We start from the raw sequence: 15338 nt of genomic DNA on the forward strand, positions 1-15338 counted from the left end.
GCTTTCTTTCGTACTGTCTCTCTTTTTCTCTGTCAAAACATCACATTCTATTCTATTCAAACTTGCCTCTGCTCTGCTGCTGCAACAACTGATCAAGCAATCACGTTATTTACAAGCAAGGACCTTAAGTTTCCAGTTTTTCCACTCTCATTTTGCATATTTTACATGATCTGTAAGTTTAGTTCCTCCTCTTCCTCTCTCCCTTAGCTCTCTTCCTTTGCCTTTACTCTTCTGTGGTCCTCCATTTCTCTGTACGGTAGAGGTAATCACTTAGCTTTCGAGTTTATTTTTTTCTCTAAAATTTACCTTAAAGTCAAGTGCTTTTCTGGGTATGCAGTAATTTTTTCCTCTAATATTTTCCAACTAATATTCTTGTTTAATCTGCATAAAGTTCGTATTTTGATGTGATTATTTTCTGGGTATGACTTATTTTGGATATTCATGTGTCTTTTGATTGTATACCTGTTGATTTTGTTGGGCTTTATTTTTGATAGGCATGAATCAGTGGTAAAGATTGTATTTTTTTTCCCATTTGGGGTTTTTGTGAGGTGTTTAGCATGGTTATGTTTACTCTTAAAATATCAGATTAATTGCTGAAGTGTTTTCCTCACAGACCCACATTCTAGTTTGCGCTAATGTATATTTAAAGGATTTTTCTAGGAGATTATTGGGTAATTAGTATTGTTTGAATGGAAAATTTTAAGGGAGATTATTGGGTAATTAGTGTTGTATTTGTACTGGAATTTTAGTTATAATTTTTTTTGGGTGCATTTTCTGTAGTTAAGTTGAAATTATGACGAGGGTAGGCCGTGATTTTGGAGATACAATGCAAAAGGAGGCAGTCCCACCAGTTTCAGCTGATGTGGTGTTTACTTCTAGTCGGTTTCCAAATTACAAGATTGGAGCAAACAATCAGATTGTGGAGGTGAAGGAGGACCCCAAAGTTTTATCTATGAAAGAGGTGGTTGCAAGGGAGACCGCCCAGTTGCTGGAGCAGCAAAAACGCCTCTCAGTTCGGGATTTGGCCAGCAAGTTTGAGAAGGGCTTGGCTGCAGCTGCCAAGTTGTCCGATGAGGTTTTTTGTCATGGAAATTTTTAAGTTTTTGCTTTCTCTATTGTCTGTGGTACAACTGCCCTTGCAACCGGACTAACCTTGAACTTTTGCGAGGTTGGAATCCTCATAAATTAGCATATAATGTCTATTCTACTATCTGGGAATATCCTATTGCATTTTTCTTTCTAGTTGATGTGTTAGATGGGATATTTTGGATATTTTTGAACAACCCAAATTGATGTTTGTCAGTGACTTTTGGAGGGTGGGAAGCTCCATTGCACTTGCACGAGTATTATGGAAAAATGTTTCAAACCATTTAGTTTGGACATATTGCATGAGATATTTATTAAAGGAATTGTAGTTTGTAATATTTAGGTTTCTAGATGACCTGCATTGGTTCATGTAAAGGTACGAACTTGTAGACTTGAAGATGCAACAAGTTTGTGTATGGGGAAGTGATGGTAATTTATAAGTGCCTGTCTTGGAAACTTGTAGCGGGCCCTTTAAAACAGATTCTGTTTTCAAATTTCCTGGCCCCAGCTTTAATGCAATAGTATTAAGGAAGTGTGGTGCCTTTGATGACATTGAAAGATGTTCCTTGATCCATTTCAGGCAAAACTCAGAGAGGCAGCTTCTCTGGAGAAACATGTCTTGTTAAAGAAGCTTAGAGATGCACTTGAAGCTCTAAGAGGACGTGTTGCTGGGAAAAACAAAGATGATGTAGAGGAAGCTATTGCTATGGTCAGTATTTGTGGCTTTCCCTGTTTTTATTTTTTTTATTTCTGGTATTTCCTGATCATGTTTAGAAAGATGGACATGGATTTGACATGACCTGGGCATTTGTGGTGAAATTTATCTAAAAATTAGAGTACAGCTGATTTTCTGCAAATTATATATTTCTGTGTGCAAATTTATATAGAATGTTGTTGTTATAACTTGATGTTTTGGTTAAGATTCATAGACATACACAGAATTCTGCATTTATACCCAAGAATCTCATTGGCCATGTGCAAAGCATATCTTGAGAAATTCTTGCTATTTTTTTGAATTGCTTTAGGGAAACTATTTTTTACATGTTTAATTATGCTTTAGCTTAACGTATCGCAAAATTGTTTTCCATTTTCTGTTTTCAGTTTCAAACAAACATCTCTTGGGCTTCTTTTTGTTACAGTAGTTTATTAGCTACTGGTTTTGAAAAAGGGAAAAAATTTGATCTGTTTTGGTGAAATTTGTGCCGATTTGTGAAGATGTAGGTATGAATATATGTACGAGTTCTTATGCTTTTGAATTCTGTCAAGTATTGGGCAAATTTGGAAAAAGGGAACAGGAAGAGTGGAAATTCACAAGTAGGGTGCAAGTTTTAGGAAATTAATTAATGGGGTATGGGTTACCATTCATAAACTATAAAAATGTTGTCGCTGTAGGTAAAATTATGAATATTCTTATCTGCACATACTAGCACTTGTATATGCACATTCGAGCATACATATGTGCACATGTATTGATTTAAATATGCACATTTGAATGTCGACTATATACACCGAAGTACACATTGTAATTTGTTAAGTTGCACATTTGTATTCAACAGGGTGAACATTGTTACAAGGAATTTTGTCATTTAGCAATAAATTTATTAGGTAATTTAATTCATGAACAATAACCCATACCCTGTTTGCAAATTTTCTATAAGTTACACTCTACTTTTAAATTTTCGATCTTCCAATAACCTTTTTTCAAATTTTCCATTAGGTATTTATTAAATATGGAAATTTATCATCTCCACTTTATGTGGAATTTTAAGCAAGCTGTCTATATTCGTTCTTTGGATTAGGGTATGTTCGTTAAGTTTTATGATAGTCCAACATTAAGTTTATGTTAACTTCGAGTTTCTTTAAAGAACCCAATTAAAACAAAAAGGAATACTGCTGCTTCTAGACAAAAGAAAATTTTAACTTTGGACTATGAAAAGGTGGTATATTTCACCAATGAAGATTGCCGGACACAAGCGTTTTTGTTACCTCACTGGGATTTCTGTATTCTTAAATTCTTAGTCCTACAAAAAAAAGCAAAATTCTCTCAAAATGCTAGGTCTAGGGAGAGGACAGCAGATGCTTTTGCTCAGAACTTGTATTTTCACGCTAAACTAAGAAGCAAAAGATCCATCTAATCTTGCTGGGGATGCTTACGTGCTTCTACACCATCTCTCACTTTCTTGCTCCTTTCATTTACTTGAGAAATGTTTGATTTTGGAAGAGCATTTTTTTTGGGTCCTTTCCTTTTCCTTGGTAAGATGCCGTTCTCTTTGAGCATCTAATCTTTTCAAATTCTAGTTAATTACTATTGTGGTCCAATATTTGGTCTATGTAGCTTTGAGAACTGTTGTATATTTGTTTTGGTCTATATTACTAAAATGCCAATACAGGGTTGTATGAGGTGGTTGGTTGTTTTGTTGGTGACGTATTGTTTGGTATATGCTAATTTATTGTCGAAAGTTGCTAATATTTTGCACTTGGAAATGTTTAGGTTGAGGCTTTAGCTGTTCAGTTGACCCAGAGGGAAGGAGAGCTAATTCAGGAGAAGGCAGAAGTCAAAAAGCTTGCATCTTTTCTGAAGCAGGTATAATTTAAGTATGTAGTATTGCATGGGCCAGGAAGACTCAAAAAGCATTTCGGGACTAATGTCAATTACTAATTTCTAGATGTGATTATCAGCTTTTTTAAATCTGAAGTTTTAGCTTTTAAATCAAGTTCAAGTGTTTGTATTGTTAATGATACTGTTTTCCATAACATTCTTCTATCAATCCATTTATCATGTCTTAATTCTTAACATAAATGATTTTCTTGCAAACGTCTAGGTTTATACTCTATCATTATTGTGTTCTCCCTTAAAGGTGATTTTTATGTCTTTTGTTTTTGAAGAAAGTTCTGTTGATAGAGAAGATAAAAGTGAAAGTCATGTAAAGTCAAAATTCAGCATGTTTGTTCTCCTTTTACTGCTTGTCCGAAGTACACCAATATGTTTTTAAGTGGTAACTGGATCCAGTGTGAACCTGAAAATGTTTTTTAGCAGTAGTGCTATATGTATGATTGCTTAAATGTATAAAGTACGTGGTAATACAGACGACAAGAAGGTGAACAAATGACATGTATGCCTGAAATGCATGACTTGATGGACGAAGATTTTTTTCATGAAATATCCCTGAAATGTTGGGATATTCACTATTATGCAATTCAAATTTAGCGAAACTTAATTAAACAAGCGAAGTTGACCCTTCTTTTTTAGTAGGTTCCCACGGAAAATATCTAAGACTCAACCTTGAAAGTCTTTCAATGTCCATAATTGCTTATCCAGTTGTGGAAGCATGCTATGTCGACCATCACCCCAAGTTATTGCTGTCTGATGGTAGATCTGTTCTAAAGAATGTTGTGTATTTTTAAGTGTTTGTAGGATTTCAAATTGGTAGCATTCTTACCCTTCTTTGCCTAATTGAATCTCCTTCTTCAATCTAGTATGAACCTCTGAACTGCTGTAGATTATAGATGAAACTCCAAGAATTATAATTCAGAAAATTATTATGTTCAACCATTGGTTTTCAGTAACTCTATTGTTCTTCTTTTAGCCAATAATCAATAGAAGACCTGTTTATCTTCTCTGAATGGTGACAAGTTCTATGATATTTTTTTGGTGGATTAGAATGATGCTTTGGTAGATGCTCATGATGCATGTAGTAGGCTAATACCAGGCTGTCATAGCATATTGCATGTTTTGTTTTTTGCAGTAATTGGCTCATCATTGTTAGCTATTTTGGAGTAAATTTTATGTGCTGATCGTCTTTTCCTCTTTTTCTTTGTTTCCTAAAATTGTATGCAGCAGCTTTTCTGGGCAGTTTTGGGGAATAGGAGGAGTTTTCCAGCATGACTTTAAAAAAGTCTGGGGGGCCTGTTTTCATCATTTACTTGTGTGGTCATTCTTTCATGTTTTTTCTGCTGTTGGCTTGAGTTGATAACATGAAGCTTTGTAGGCTTCTGAAGATGCTAAAAAACTTGTTGATGAAGAAAGAGCTTTTGCTCGGGCTGAGATTGAGAAAGCCAGAGAAGCAGTACAAAGAGTTGAAGAGGCTCTTCAGGAGCATGAACGGATATCCCGGGCTTCGGGACAGCAGGTTTCATTCAAAGTTCCTTGGAATTACTATCTGCCATAAACTTATATTTCCTTGTACTCTTGTTTCCATACTTGTCGAGCATTTATATCTTTTCAACTTTTAGCGCTTTGCTATTGATTTGTAATAAGAAAAGTAGGACCCTGATTGAGTTCATTAATGCCTGATATATGGGCTCTGGAAAAGACACCAAATTGCCTGGTTTACATTGACTAAGTACAAGTTTCAAGTACAACACCTATGTCCAAAATTTATAGATTTGGGACTTCTTGTTCAATTACTGGAGTTGAGTATTCACAAGTTAATACTTTTCCTCATTCTCAACGAGCTCATCTTGGTATGAGTGGGAGGTAATCTTAGGTTGAACTCTTAGAAGTGCTAAAGGCTTTGTAGTAGCATAGAATTTCCATCAACACCTGGCAAAGAGCTACAGTGGGAAATTTGGTGGACTTTGGAAATGCAGCAGGTTTTCAGTAGCAAAACCAGAAGCTGCATGGTTACCCTCATGTATCATGAAACTATGTGCTCACGGATAAAGCAATATAAGATCTCCTTTTTTCTAGCTACACCCCAAGAGATGTGTCTTAGCCATAGTGTGTTGGTGTCAAATATCTGAGATGGATATTTGGGTACTTTACATGATCTTAAAATCTTACCAAGTCCTACTACAAGTATTATAAATCTGTTTTTTGTAATTTTTGTTTCCCTCTTGTTCAGAACGTCCTTTTCAACAGTTAAAAGGTTTGAAAGGCCTTGCAGAAAATCTTTATGTACCTTAGCTTTCAAACCAATGTTAAATAACTTTGGTCATCTGAAGGAAAGAAAAACCTTAAAGATAAACTGAAGCAAAAGGCGACGAGCACTACTGATCAAGATACATATAATTTTTTGGCAGTGAAATCTGATTTTGAACCATGCATCAGGCTCTTCTTTACTCTTCTCATGTATAAGAAGTTAAATCCTTAAACAAAAGCAATTTTTGCCTATTGAAACTTTCCCACTTTCTTACACTTTATTTGTGTAGAATTTTGGGGCGATCTGTACCGTTTGTAATCGAATTGGCTTGTTTTGTAATCAGGACATAGATGAGTTGATGAAGGAGGTTCAAGAGGCTAGACGGATTAAAATGCTTCATCAGCCTAGTAAGGTTGTTAATTCTGTTCCACTGTGTCTAGATAACGTAATTTCTTTTATCTCCTGTTGTTCTACATTTCTTTAACCTGTTACACAAGTGTCTAGTTTTTTTTATAAACAAATTCATGTTGCAGTCATTTTTTTCCCCTCTTATCTAAGAAAAGGAAAGAGGATACCGTGAATTGGCTCACCACTCTATCATGTCTTTTTTATGGTTTAGACAAAATTCTTTGGGGATTTTTTTTGCAACATTAACAAATGTTGGTAGTCCCTTATCTAATAACAAGACATCAGTTGTGGATTGATTTGGTGATTACTTCTTGGCAGTGAAGAGGTTGCCAAGTAGCCTTTTTTTGCCAAAAAGTCAACCACAATGTATGTCGGATTTGCAAAAGTCTCCAAATAGTTTAAATGAATGAATTTGGTTTTACAAGATTGATAATCTCTTTTATCATTTAACTTTGATCATTAAAGGCTACTCTGTCTTGTTCAGGACATTGGGTTGGAATTTGTTGCAGCTTAGATGACATTTCTTGTCGTTCTCTCATGTCTGTCATGTGTTGTTCATTTCTTCTGGGTATATCTTTGATGGCATAGAAAATTCCTTGTTTCAGCTAAAGAGTAACTGCTGCATATGGTAAACCATTCATCCATCTTTTTGCTATACAGTAAATCACAATATGATTTTTGTTTACAAAACAATTCCTGAAACTAACTCCAAATCAAATGAAGCAAAACACATGTTTCGACTTGCATGCAGTGAGCAGTTGCATTTCATGTATCAGATACAGGAGAAACCCAAGACAATTTTGGTAAAATGGGGCTGTACATGGGTGGCATATCAATGTTTTATAGTTTTTCCTTTATCCCAAATAAATAAACGTAAGATTTGTTATAAATTGTTATCTTTTCTGTACCATACGTGTATTGACTATTACTTCATTCATGTGAATATGAATTGGTCTGAAGATTGTTTAGTTTCATCTTCTTTGTACCTTCTTCATCTGTCTGCTTGAGTTTCTAGAGGATGTTTTTCCACAGAGAAGTTGTCTGGCAGGGTTAGTTAGAAGTCTGTCATGTTTCCCTCATGATTAATATTTCAAATAACCAATTCACAGGTCATGGACATGGAACAGGAGCTTCTGGCATTAAGGCTTCAGCTTGCAGAAAAGTCGAAGCATTCATTAGTGCTCCAGAAAGAGGTTCTTAATTTGCTCATCTCTCCTTTGCAAATGATAAATCAGGGAATGGTATATATTAACAGAAGAAAAGAAGAAATATGAACTCAAAAGGAGTGATTTGGTGTTGCTGCTTGATGTACACCTACTAATACAAGCTCAAAATGCTCTCAGTAATTACTGCTCTAATTTATAATCTGTAATAAACTGTCTACAGATTCTCAGTGGGTAGAACATTTGTTAAATGTTATCTGAAGGGGTGATTATGTATAGTTGGCTCATAATTTTAAATAAGTTTGCCAATCGTCTTATCTGACTAAAACATGAATTAGTGATGCAGAGAACTAGGAATGGGAGACTTAAATTCTACTGAGCTGCAAAAAACTTGGGCTACTTCCTTTGTTGTCACTTTATCTTGATTGATAATCAACTCTAAGATGGATAATTGATCTCCAATTTGGAAGCGGGATACAGGTTGAGGAGTTCTAGTAGGAGAATATAATCTTGTATTCAAAATCTGGCAGTTGCAATATCAAAGGAAAATACTTAGTTGAAGCTATTTGTTGGATTTCTTAGGCAAAATATATGAATTTTTTCAAGTTGAAGGGAATGCCAAAGAGCATAAGGGCTTGGCCTCGTAAAGTTGAAAACATGTTATAAAAATCTGCATGCTGTTTCTAGTTTAACCGTAAGCTAATATGGAAGAATAATGTTGTGGTCTTCAAATCCATTCCCAGCAATTTGAACCTCAATTAGCTATCTTTCATTTTTAGTTTTTGTAAAGTTCTGGGTTAAAACTTATATATCTTGATTGTGTGGTTAACATGGGTATAAAAGGCGGTTTGCTAGGTAAAACATTTTCTTTTTTTTTTTTGTCATTTTCTACAGTTGGCAATGAGCAAAAGGAGTGAGGATAACATGTATGAATTAGATGGCACTGAAGCATTGGGTTCATATTTGCGGATATGTCCATGTTCAGAGAGAGCTCTAGAATTGTCAGAATGTTCATTTCAGTGGTATCGGTTATCATCTGAAGCTGGGAAAAAGGAACTTATTTCAGGTATACCCATTAAAGCCTTTATTTCACATGTAACTATGTAAAGAGTTGTTTCTTGTTACAAGAGAGTTGCAGGTTTAAGATCTGTAATCCAAAATACAAGACGCATGCTGGTCTGGTAGATATATGTGTCTTTGATGCCCAATATTTGCTTTTTATTCTTCTTGATTAACGTGGTTTCCTTCTCAGTTGTTCCGGTTTGTGTTTTTCCCCCCATTTTTGTTTTTTTGTATGTGTTTGTGCATTTTTTTTCTTTTTTTGAAGGTGGGGAGGGGAACTGCTTCTGTACCATATCTGGAACTTTATCCAAGGTGGTCTTAAAAGTCTTGTACTTCTGCTTTAGTGTTGACAATTGTTATGTTTTGAGGTTGCCTTCCAGTACTGGGAAATGAACTAACGACATGTTGGATGCGATGAGTAAGAGCCTCCATCTGGAAGCTTTGTGCATCTGAATTATTGTTGGCCATAATTGAGGATCATGGTTTTGCTGCATCTTATACAACTGTCTAATGATGGTTGCTATTACTTAAGGGCAAGGTTTTAGTTGAAGATTCCTGGCCTCTGATTAAAAAGTTTTCTGTCTATTGGTCATTATCTCCTTGGACTTATCTGCTTTTTAGGTTGTATGCATATGTGGCAGTCAATGGTGTTCAAGCTGGTGCTTGATGTTACATCATGCTTTAATGTTTTGAATTCTCATGTTTTCTGTTTTCTACTATGCTAACTCAAGTGAAGAAATACACTACTGTTTGGCTTTTGGAATATCTTCTGATTTATTCCATCTTACACACTGGAAGTGCAACTCATAAGATATGTATGTCTTATGACTGTTGTAAATCTGTTCATGGTACCTTCTGTCCCATTTTTGTCAAGGCGTTACTTTCATTAAGAAATTAGGCACCCTGTTTATTGATCAAAGTGGCATTGGATTATGCTGATTGATCAATTTTTATTATTAGGTTGTAGACATAGCAGCCAAAATTGTAACATTGAAATTGAAGAATTATATTTTAAAGTATAAGAGTGAATATGCTTGAAAGCTCAAATCGACACAACCAACAGTATGGTGAAGTGGATGATGGAACATATTGCAATTTCTCCAAAAAATGTGTTCCATTTTATTTGAACTGCAGCCCATTTTAGTTGGAACTGCATCCCCATATTGATGAATAGGAGTCTATTAAGGATTCAACCAAGAATTCTTATGGTCTCTCTCCTTTGGCCTTATTTTTTTACTGTTTTTTCACTCTGATAGCAGGATCAACTCATTTTATATCACAAATTTTCTTTCACATTACAGTCCTTTATAGTTACCTTGATTATAGCTTCATCTCTGAAATATGATTAACAAACTTTGTATATAAACAGGCGCCACTAAATCAGTTTATGCACCTGAGCCTTTTGATGTTGGTCGAATTTTACATGCTGAAATAATATCTGATGGCCAAATGACGACGGTGGCGACTACTGGTCCTATTGATCCTGGTCTGCTCTTGATCCTGGATTTTAAATATGTAATTTGATTATGGGAATTTTTTTTGGCCTTTTCCTTTTCCAGAATAGCCAAGTCAAGTTTATGTTTACTCTTTTCGCTATATGCTACTTCTTTCTACATTTTAGGGTTCAGATCACGTGTGCAATATTACTGATTCAATATTCTGTAACACAGCTCCAGGATTAGGGAACTATGTGGAAGCATTGGTCCGGAGGCATGATATTGAATTTAATGTAGGTTATTCTTTCTTTCATTTCGATAAAGTTGTGATGAGTTTACTTGTTTTACTCTGTGGCATGATTTGAATCAATCTGTCTTTGGGAATTCAACATGTTAATAGGATTTCCGTCCTAATTGTATTTCCAGTGTATACAGTTAATTCCAGGACTTGAAAATTTTGGAAGATGCTATGTTATGAAATATTGGAGATCTGATTTTTTACTATGTATTTGCATCAATACAGCAAGAACCCTTTTCTATGGGTATTAGTGCCATATAATCTACTGTAAAAGTGGACGCTTGTTTTTCTCAATTTAATTTTAGGTAACTATAATGCATTGAGACATTATAGACTTTGTTCCATTCAATTTTTTTCATACTCTAGTATGGATTAGAACTTTGTTTTGTCATGGAATGTGTTGGTGCACATTTTAAGTGCTTGCAAACACACAAGAAATTATGGTTAGTTTGGAGAATGTTTATGGTTTATACATATAGTAACTTCTTATGATTCACGTGTATGCAAAGTCCACTTGTCCATGTCAAGGAAAATGGAGGAAGTTTTGATGCACCACTTAAACTTTTATTCATACATATTGCTAAATGTTGTTGTATAAAGATTCCCATTCATATAAAGAATGCGCAGGTAATATTTTCTCTGAGGCATGTGTCACATAACTTCAATAGAAATAAAAAGAAAGTAATGCCTGTTATTTAGTCTTAGCTAGGGAGTGAAAAATTAGTGGGTTCCCAAATTTTTATTATACAAAATTCTCGGTTGTCAATGTATTAATTGGAAGTGGAGTGACCTGTATGTTTTACTTGCTCTCCGGAAGGAAGATAAGCATATAAGCACTGCATGTTCTCTAGAGCTCGGAATGTAACTAGTTGCCGTCTATAGAAACAGAAATACTACACAACTTCTTTAATTACAATGAGCTAGTTGTTAGGGCTATAATTCTCCTTGTGTAGATGCATGACCTAAATTTAATTATCCAGTTGGGGCTAAATTAAATCTTATGTGCCGCCCATGTCTATTGCAATGGTATTTACTTATTTGTTTTAACTATCTAATTTGACGCACACACTCAATATTGTTTCCCTTGAAACTCTAAATCGCTGTCATGTAGTCTCACATTACAATGTAATTTAGCATAAGAATATCCCAATGCATTCATTTTCGTCTATTCTCTTGCATGCTGGATTATTTTCACAATGTATCATGTTAGGACATTAATAGAAGCATTTTGTGTGATGAATGATACCTCTATTCACTTTTCGTCTTAAGTCTTTGTTGCCATTACTAAAACAGTATGCACCTCTGTCTCAATACAATTAAATGAGATGCCTTTATTGCCTCTGCTATTTTGCTTGTGTAGCGAGCTACAATATGGGTTCCACATTTTTCTTTTCCCAGTTTTTCTCTTCATTTTAGTGCATATGTGACACTGTGACATATGGTTGTTTACATGCTGTCAAATCAAGGCTTTTTTCTACATGGTCTTAGAGAGTTGATGGAAAACGGAGCATGTTCTAAGAATATGGCAAATATATGGCCTACACGTAAAACTGGGTTTGTTGATTAGCTTGTGATGTGCTGGTACAGTCTCTGTATACAGCTAGGGAAAAATGCATTTTAACTTTGATGATATTGTTGATAATGCAGAAATTATATCATTTTCTAATGGCCTGAAAATTGTATTAGTCTTTATACACTATTACTTGTATGTAATTGTCCAATTGTGGGACTATTCTTATTACTCTGACACATTTTCAATTTAGTTCTTTTTTCATTTTAATGATAAATTTTGTTGCTATATCCAGTCACCGCAATTATCACATTTACATTGTTAAATTATTTGTGCTGGTTGCAGGTAGTTATTGTGCAGATGAATGGCTTAGATCATTCATCACAGTCAATACACGTGCTTCATGTTGGAAAGATGAGAATGAAACTTCACAAGGGCAAGACTACAATGACAAAAGAATACTATTCCACTTCAATGCAGGTATATCAATTCTATTTATCCATTATTTTAATGAAGATACCATTCGTATTACCCTGTGGTTTTGAAAGTTGTACCATCAAGACATTTTTTGACAAATAAATAGCATTGCAAAATCCGAGTATCTCTTGGTCCAATCCTTTTTTTGGGTCCTTTTGGGAAGGAATTAGATAGTGGCTATGAAACTTGGACTAGGAAGGACCTGAAAAAGGATTATGTTAAGACCTCAAAATAACAGATGATAATGATGCAGCAGTCTAATGAAGCGAACCATGCTGCAACTGTTCAAGCACTGGATGAAACAATCGACCAGAGGCCAGAAATTATGTAGCAATAGTAGAACACCACTTGAAACAAACTCCTCAGATTCCAATCCCCTTAAACTACTACCCTTGTCAAAGGTAAGTGAAAATTTGCATAATCGTCTTGAAGTAAGTTAAAAGTATACACGAGGCTAAACCCAGTGCTTAGCAAAGAGGATCAATCCTAAAATTAGACATGTCCAAAAGCCAGTCTCAGCAACAATATGAAAATCAGAATCAGTTCAAAGTTCAAATTTGGACTATATTCCAACCTTGGTAGAATTTAGACCGTGCTTTTTTTGTTTCTGCACGACTTAGGGCATTGAAGGTTGAAGACCAAGATGGATAAGAGTGCACGCTCTTTAATCTTGGCTCCATTGCTCACAGACGTAAACAAGCAGGAGAGAGCTGGGTTGTAGGCCATATGACAGCTTTTAGGCTGGTAATGTGCTAGGGGAATATGCTGGGAGTTCTTGGAAGGAATAGATGTGGTAAAACACAATGTGCATGAAGAGTTGATTGAAGAATATTGGGCCCGTTGAAGATGAATGTGGTGGATTAAATTGGATAATAAATAATCCCTCTTAAGAGGATATCATAAACATCTTTTGGCATTTTAGCACAGACAGTATATCAGCATAAAAATATCCTATAAAAGGTTCAGTGTTTGAATAGTGGGTTCCATAATGTACAGATGCAAAGTTGTAATTACAGCATGAGATTCTGTTTTATCCATTTAAAATTGCATAGTCTGGTGCTTAATCCACACTATGTACATGGCTTTTTTGCAGCATAGGCGTTCCACCTTTCCAAAACTATTTGTTGCGACATTTCTTTCATTTTTGTTTGGAGTGTCAATCCATTTGTTTCTTCTGAGATGTGATCTGTGCTCTATTTTACTGTGCTAATGATTGTTTGTTTAATCATTATCATTGCATTTTCAGCTTTGTGGCGTTAGAGGTGGCGGAAACGCTGCAGCTCAAGCTGCTTTTTGGCAAGCAAAAGTAGGGCTTTCCTTCGTATTAGCGTTTGAATCGGAAAGAGAAAGAAATGCGGCCATCATGCTTGCCAGGCGTTTTGCCTTCGATTGCAATGTAAGTACCAAAAACCTGTATGATCAATTCTTGTTACTAACATTCTTCCAAAGATGGCTTCCATTACAAGAATAATAAAACCTGAAAATATCTCATTTTCAGATCATGCTTGCCGGGCCAGATGATAGAGCTGCTCCAGCAACTTGAAAATGGTACCTGGTTCTATAGCAGATGTAATTATACTGATTTCCATTGTCTTTTGTATAATACGAGTTTGCAGTAGGAAATAGATTTAACCTTTGATTGTAATGTGGGTTTTCGCCATCTCTTTCATTTTTTTTTTCTTTCAATTTTTTCCTTTGTTTTTTTTCTTTTTTTGGGTTTCCCCCTACTTCCTAGGCGAGGCAGGCTTTTTCTTATTAGCCTCAAGCTGGTCGAAAGGAGCAAAGTATATTTGTGCACAACTTTCATTTTGATTGAATGATGATTGACATTGGAAGGATAAGCAAAGTATGCTGATGATTGCTGTCTTCTTACCATTTTTTCCCCTGAAAAGTGGACTAATGATTCCTCACTTATCTACTTGATGACTCGAAACTGTGACCTCTTTGTTACAAGTGAAGCGTCTTACCTCTTGATGTATTCTTGCTGGTTTTTAAGTAACTATGTTTTGTTTTTTTTTTGTTCTTGTTTTTGCTGCCAACATCTTCTTGCCCCCTCTCTTTCTGATCAAAATGCTGAACAAAAATTAGTTTCCAATACACTTTAACATAACTTCAAAACTTAGAAGAGAGTCATAAACTTGCAATTTTTTTTCACGAATCCTGAACTATCAAGCAAACATAAAATTTGTGAAATAACTCTTCTGTTGAAATAGTACGCCTTAGGACCACAATAAATAAATAAATAATTATGGTTTGTAATTGGAGGAACGTAATTTTTATTGAATATGTCAGATTGTAGGGATATGTTACATATCATTTAGTTTCACGTTTATTTTATTTTGGTTGAATGAAATGGTAATCCAAAATAACAGCTGATGAAATGGTAAAAGACATGAGTAGAATAATGGTTTCACAACAAATCAATGCTTGATGATTTTTGTTTCTTGTCTTAGAATTTACGTTTGATTTTCACTATATCTCCTTTTCCAACGTCCTTTCTTAGTCTTCCCATTTGTTGAAGAAAAGAGGAGCAAAGGGCATAAATGGTCACTAAACCATTTAAAATTCTCTAAATCAATCACTAAACCTTTTTATTAGCCGTAATGGTCACTAAACCATTTATTAATAAGTCAATTAATGAAAACACGTTTTGTTATCACTCACGTAACCCAAAAAAAAAAAAAAAAGAAAGACATTTTTTGGTCCAAAAATGTACAGCAGAATTAGTTGAATACTATTTTGGTAAAAGAAAAAAAAAAATTTAGGGACCAGAGCGAAGAGCTTTACGTAGTTGAATGGTGATTTGTGGCAATTGTTCAAGATAAGAGACATTAGTACTCGATAAGTGCATATGTCAAATGTCAAGTACTTTGACATAAAAAAAAAAAAATTTGTTAAGTGAGGTCCGAAAGACAAATATAAATGTTAGGATATCCTTCAAATTGTCTCCTCCAACAATTTGACAAAAGTTAGTCAAAATTTGAATGCTAATTGAATCAATTTTGTTTTAGCAAAGCTCTATCGTTTACCAGATCT

The 15338-nt window shown here is 34.9% G+C and overlaps 1 protein-coding gene across 2 annotated transcripts; it reads left to right on the forward strand.

Moving 5' to 3' along the window:
* Positions 1-14220, forward strand: LOC113740647 (stomatal closure-related actin-binding protein 1-like). Of its 2 annotated transcripts, none has more exons than XM_072073713.1 (13): positions 1-172; positions 781-1075; positions 1667-1795; positions 3578-3670; positions 5076-5216; positions 6292-6360; positions 7466-7549; positions 8414-8585; positions 9951-10067; positions 10252-10310; positions 12171-12305; positions 13549-13698; positions 13801-14220. In XM_072073713.1, exons 2-13 carry the CDS (start codon positions 794-796, stop codon positions 13843-13845), a joined length of 1476 nt encoding a protein of 491 aa, XP_071929814.1. In that variant the 5' UTR covers positions 1-172; positions 781-793; the 3' UTR covers positions 13846-14220. The 2 variants fall into 2 exon arrangements, with proteins under 2 accessions (XP_071929814.1, XP_071929811.1); XM_072073710.1 differs by having other exon boundaries at positions 129-262.
* The last annotated feature ends 1118 nt before the right edge of the window (positions 14221-15338 follow it).

This window comes from Coffea arabica, chromosome 1c, assembly GCF_036785885.1.
Source record: "Coffea arabica cultivar ET-39 chromosome 1c, Coffea Arabica ET-39 HiFi, whole genome shotgun sequence".
In the NCBI taxonomy this organism is placed as follows: domain Eukaryota; kingdom Viridiplantae; phylum Streptophyta; class Magnoliopsida; order Gentianales; family Rubiaceae; genus Coffea; species Coffea arabica.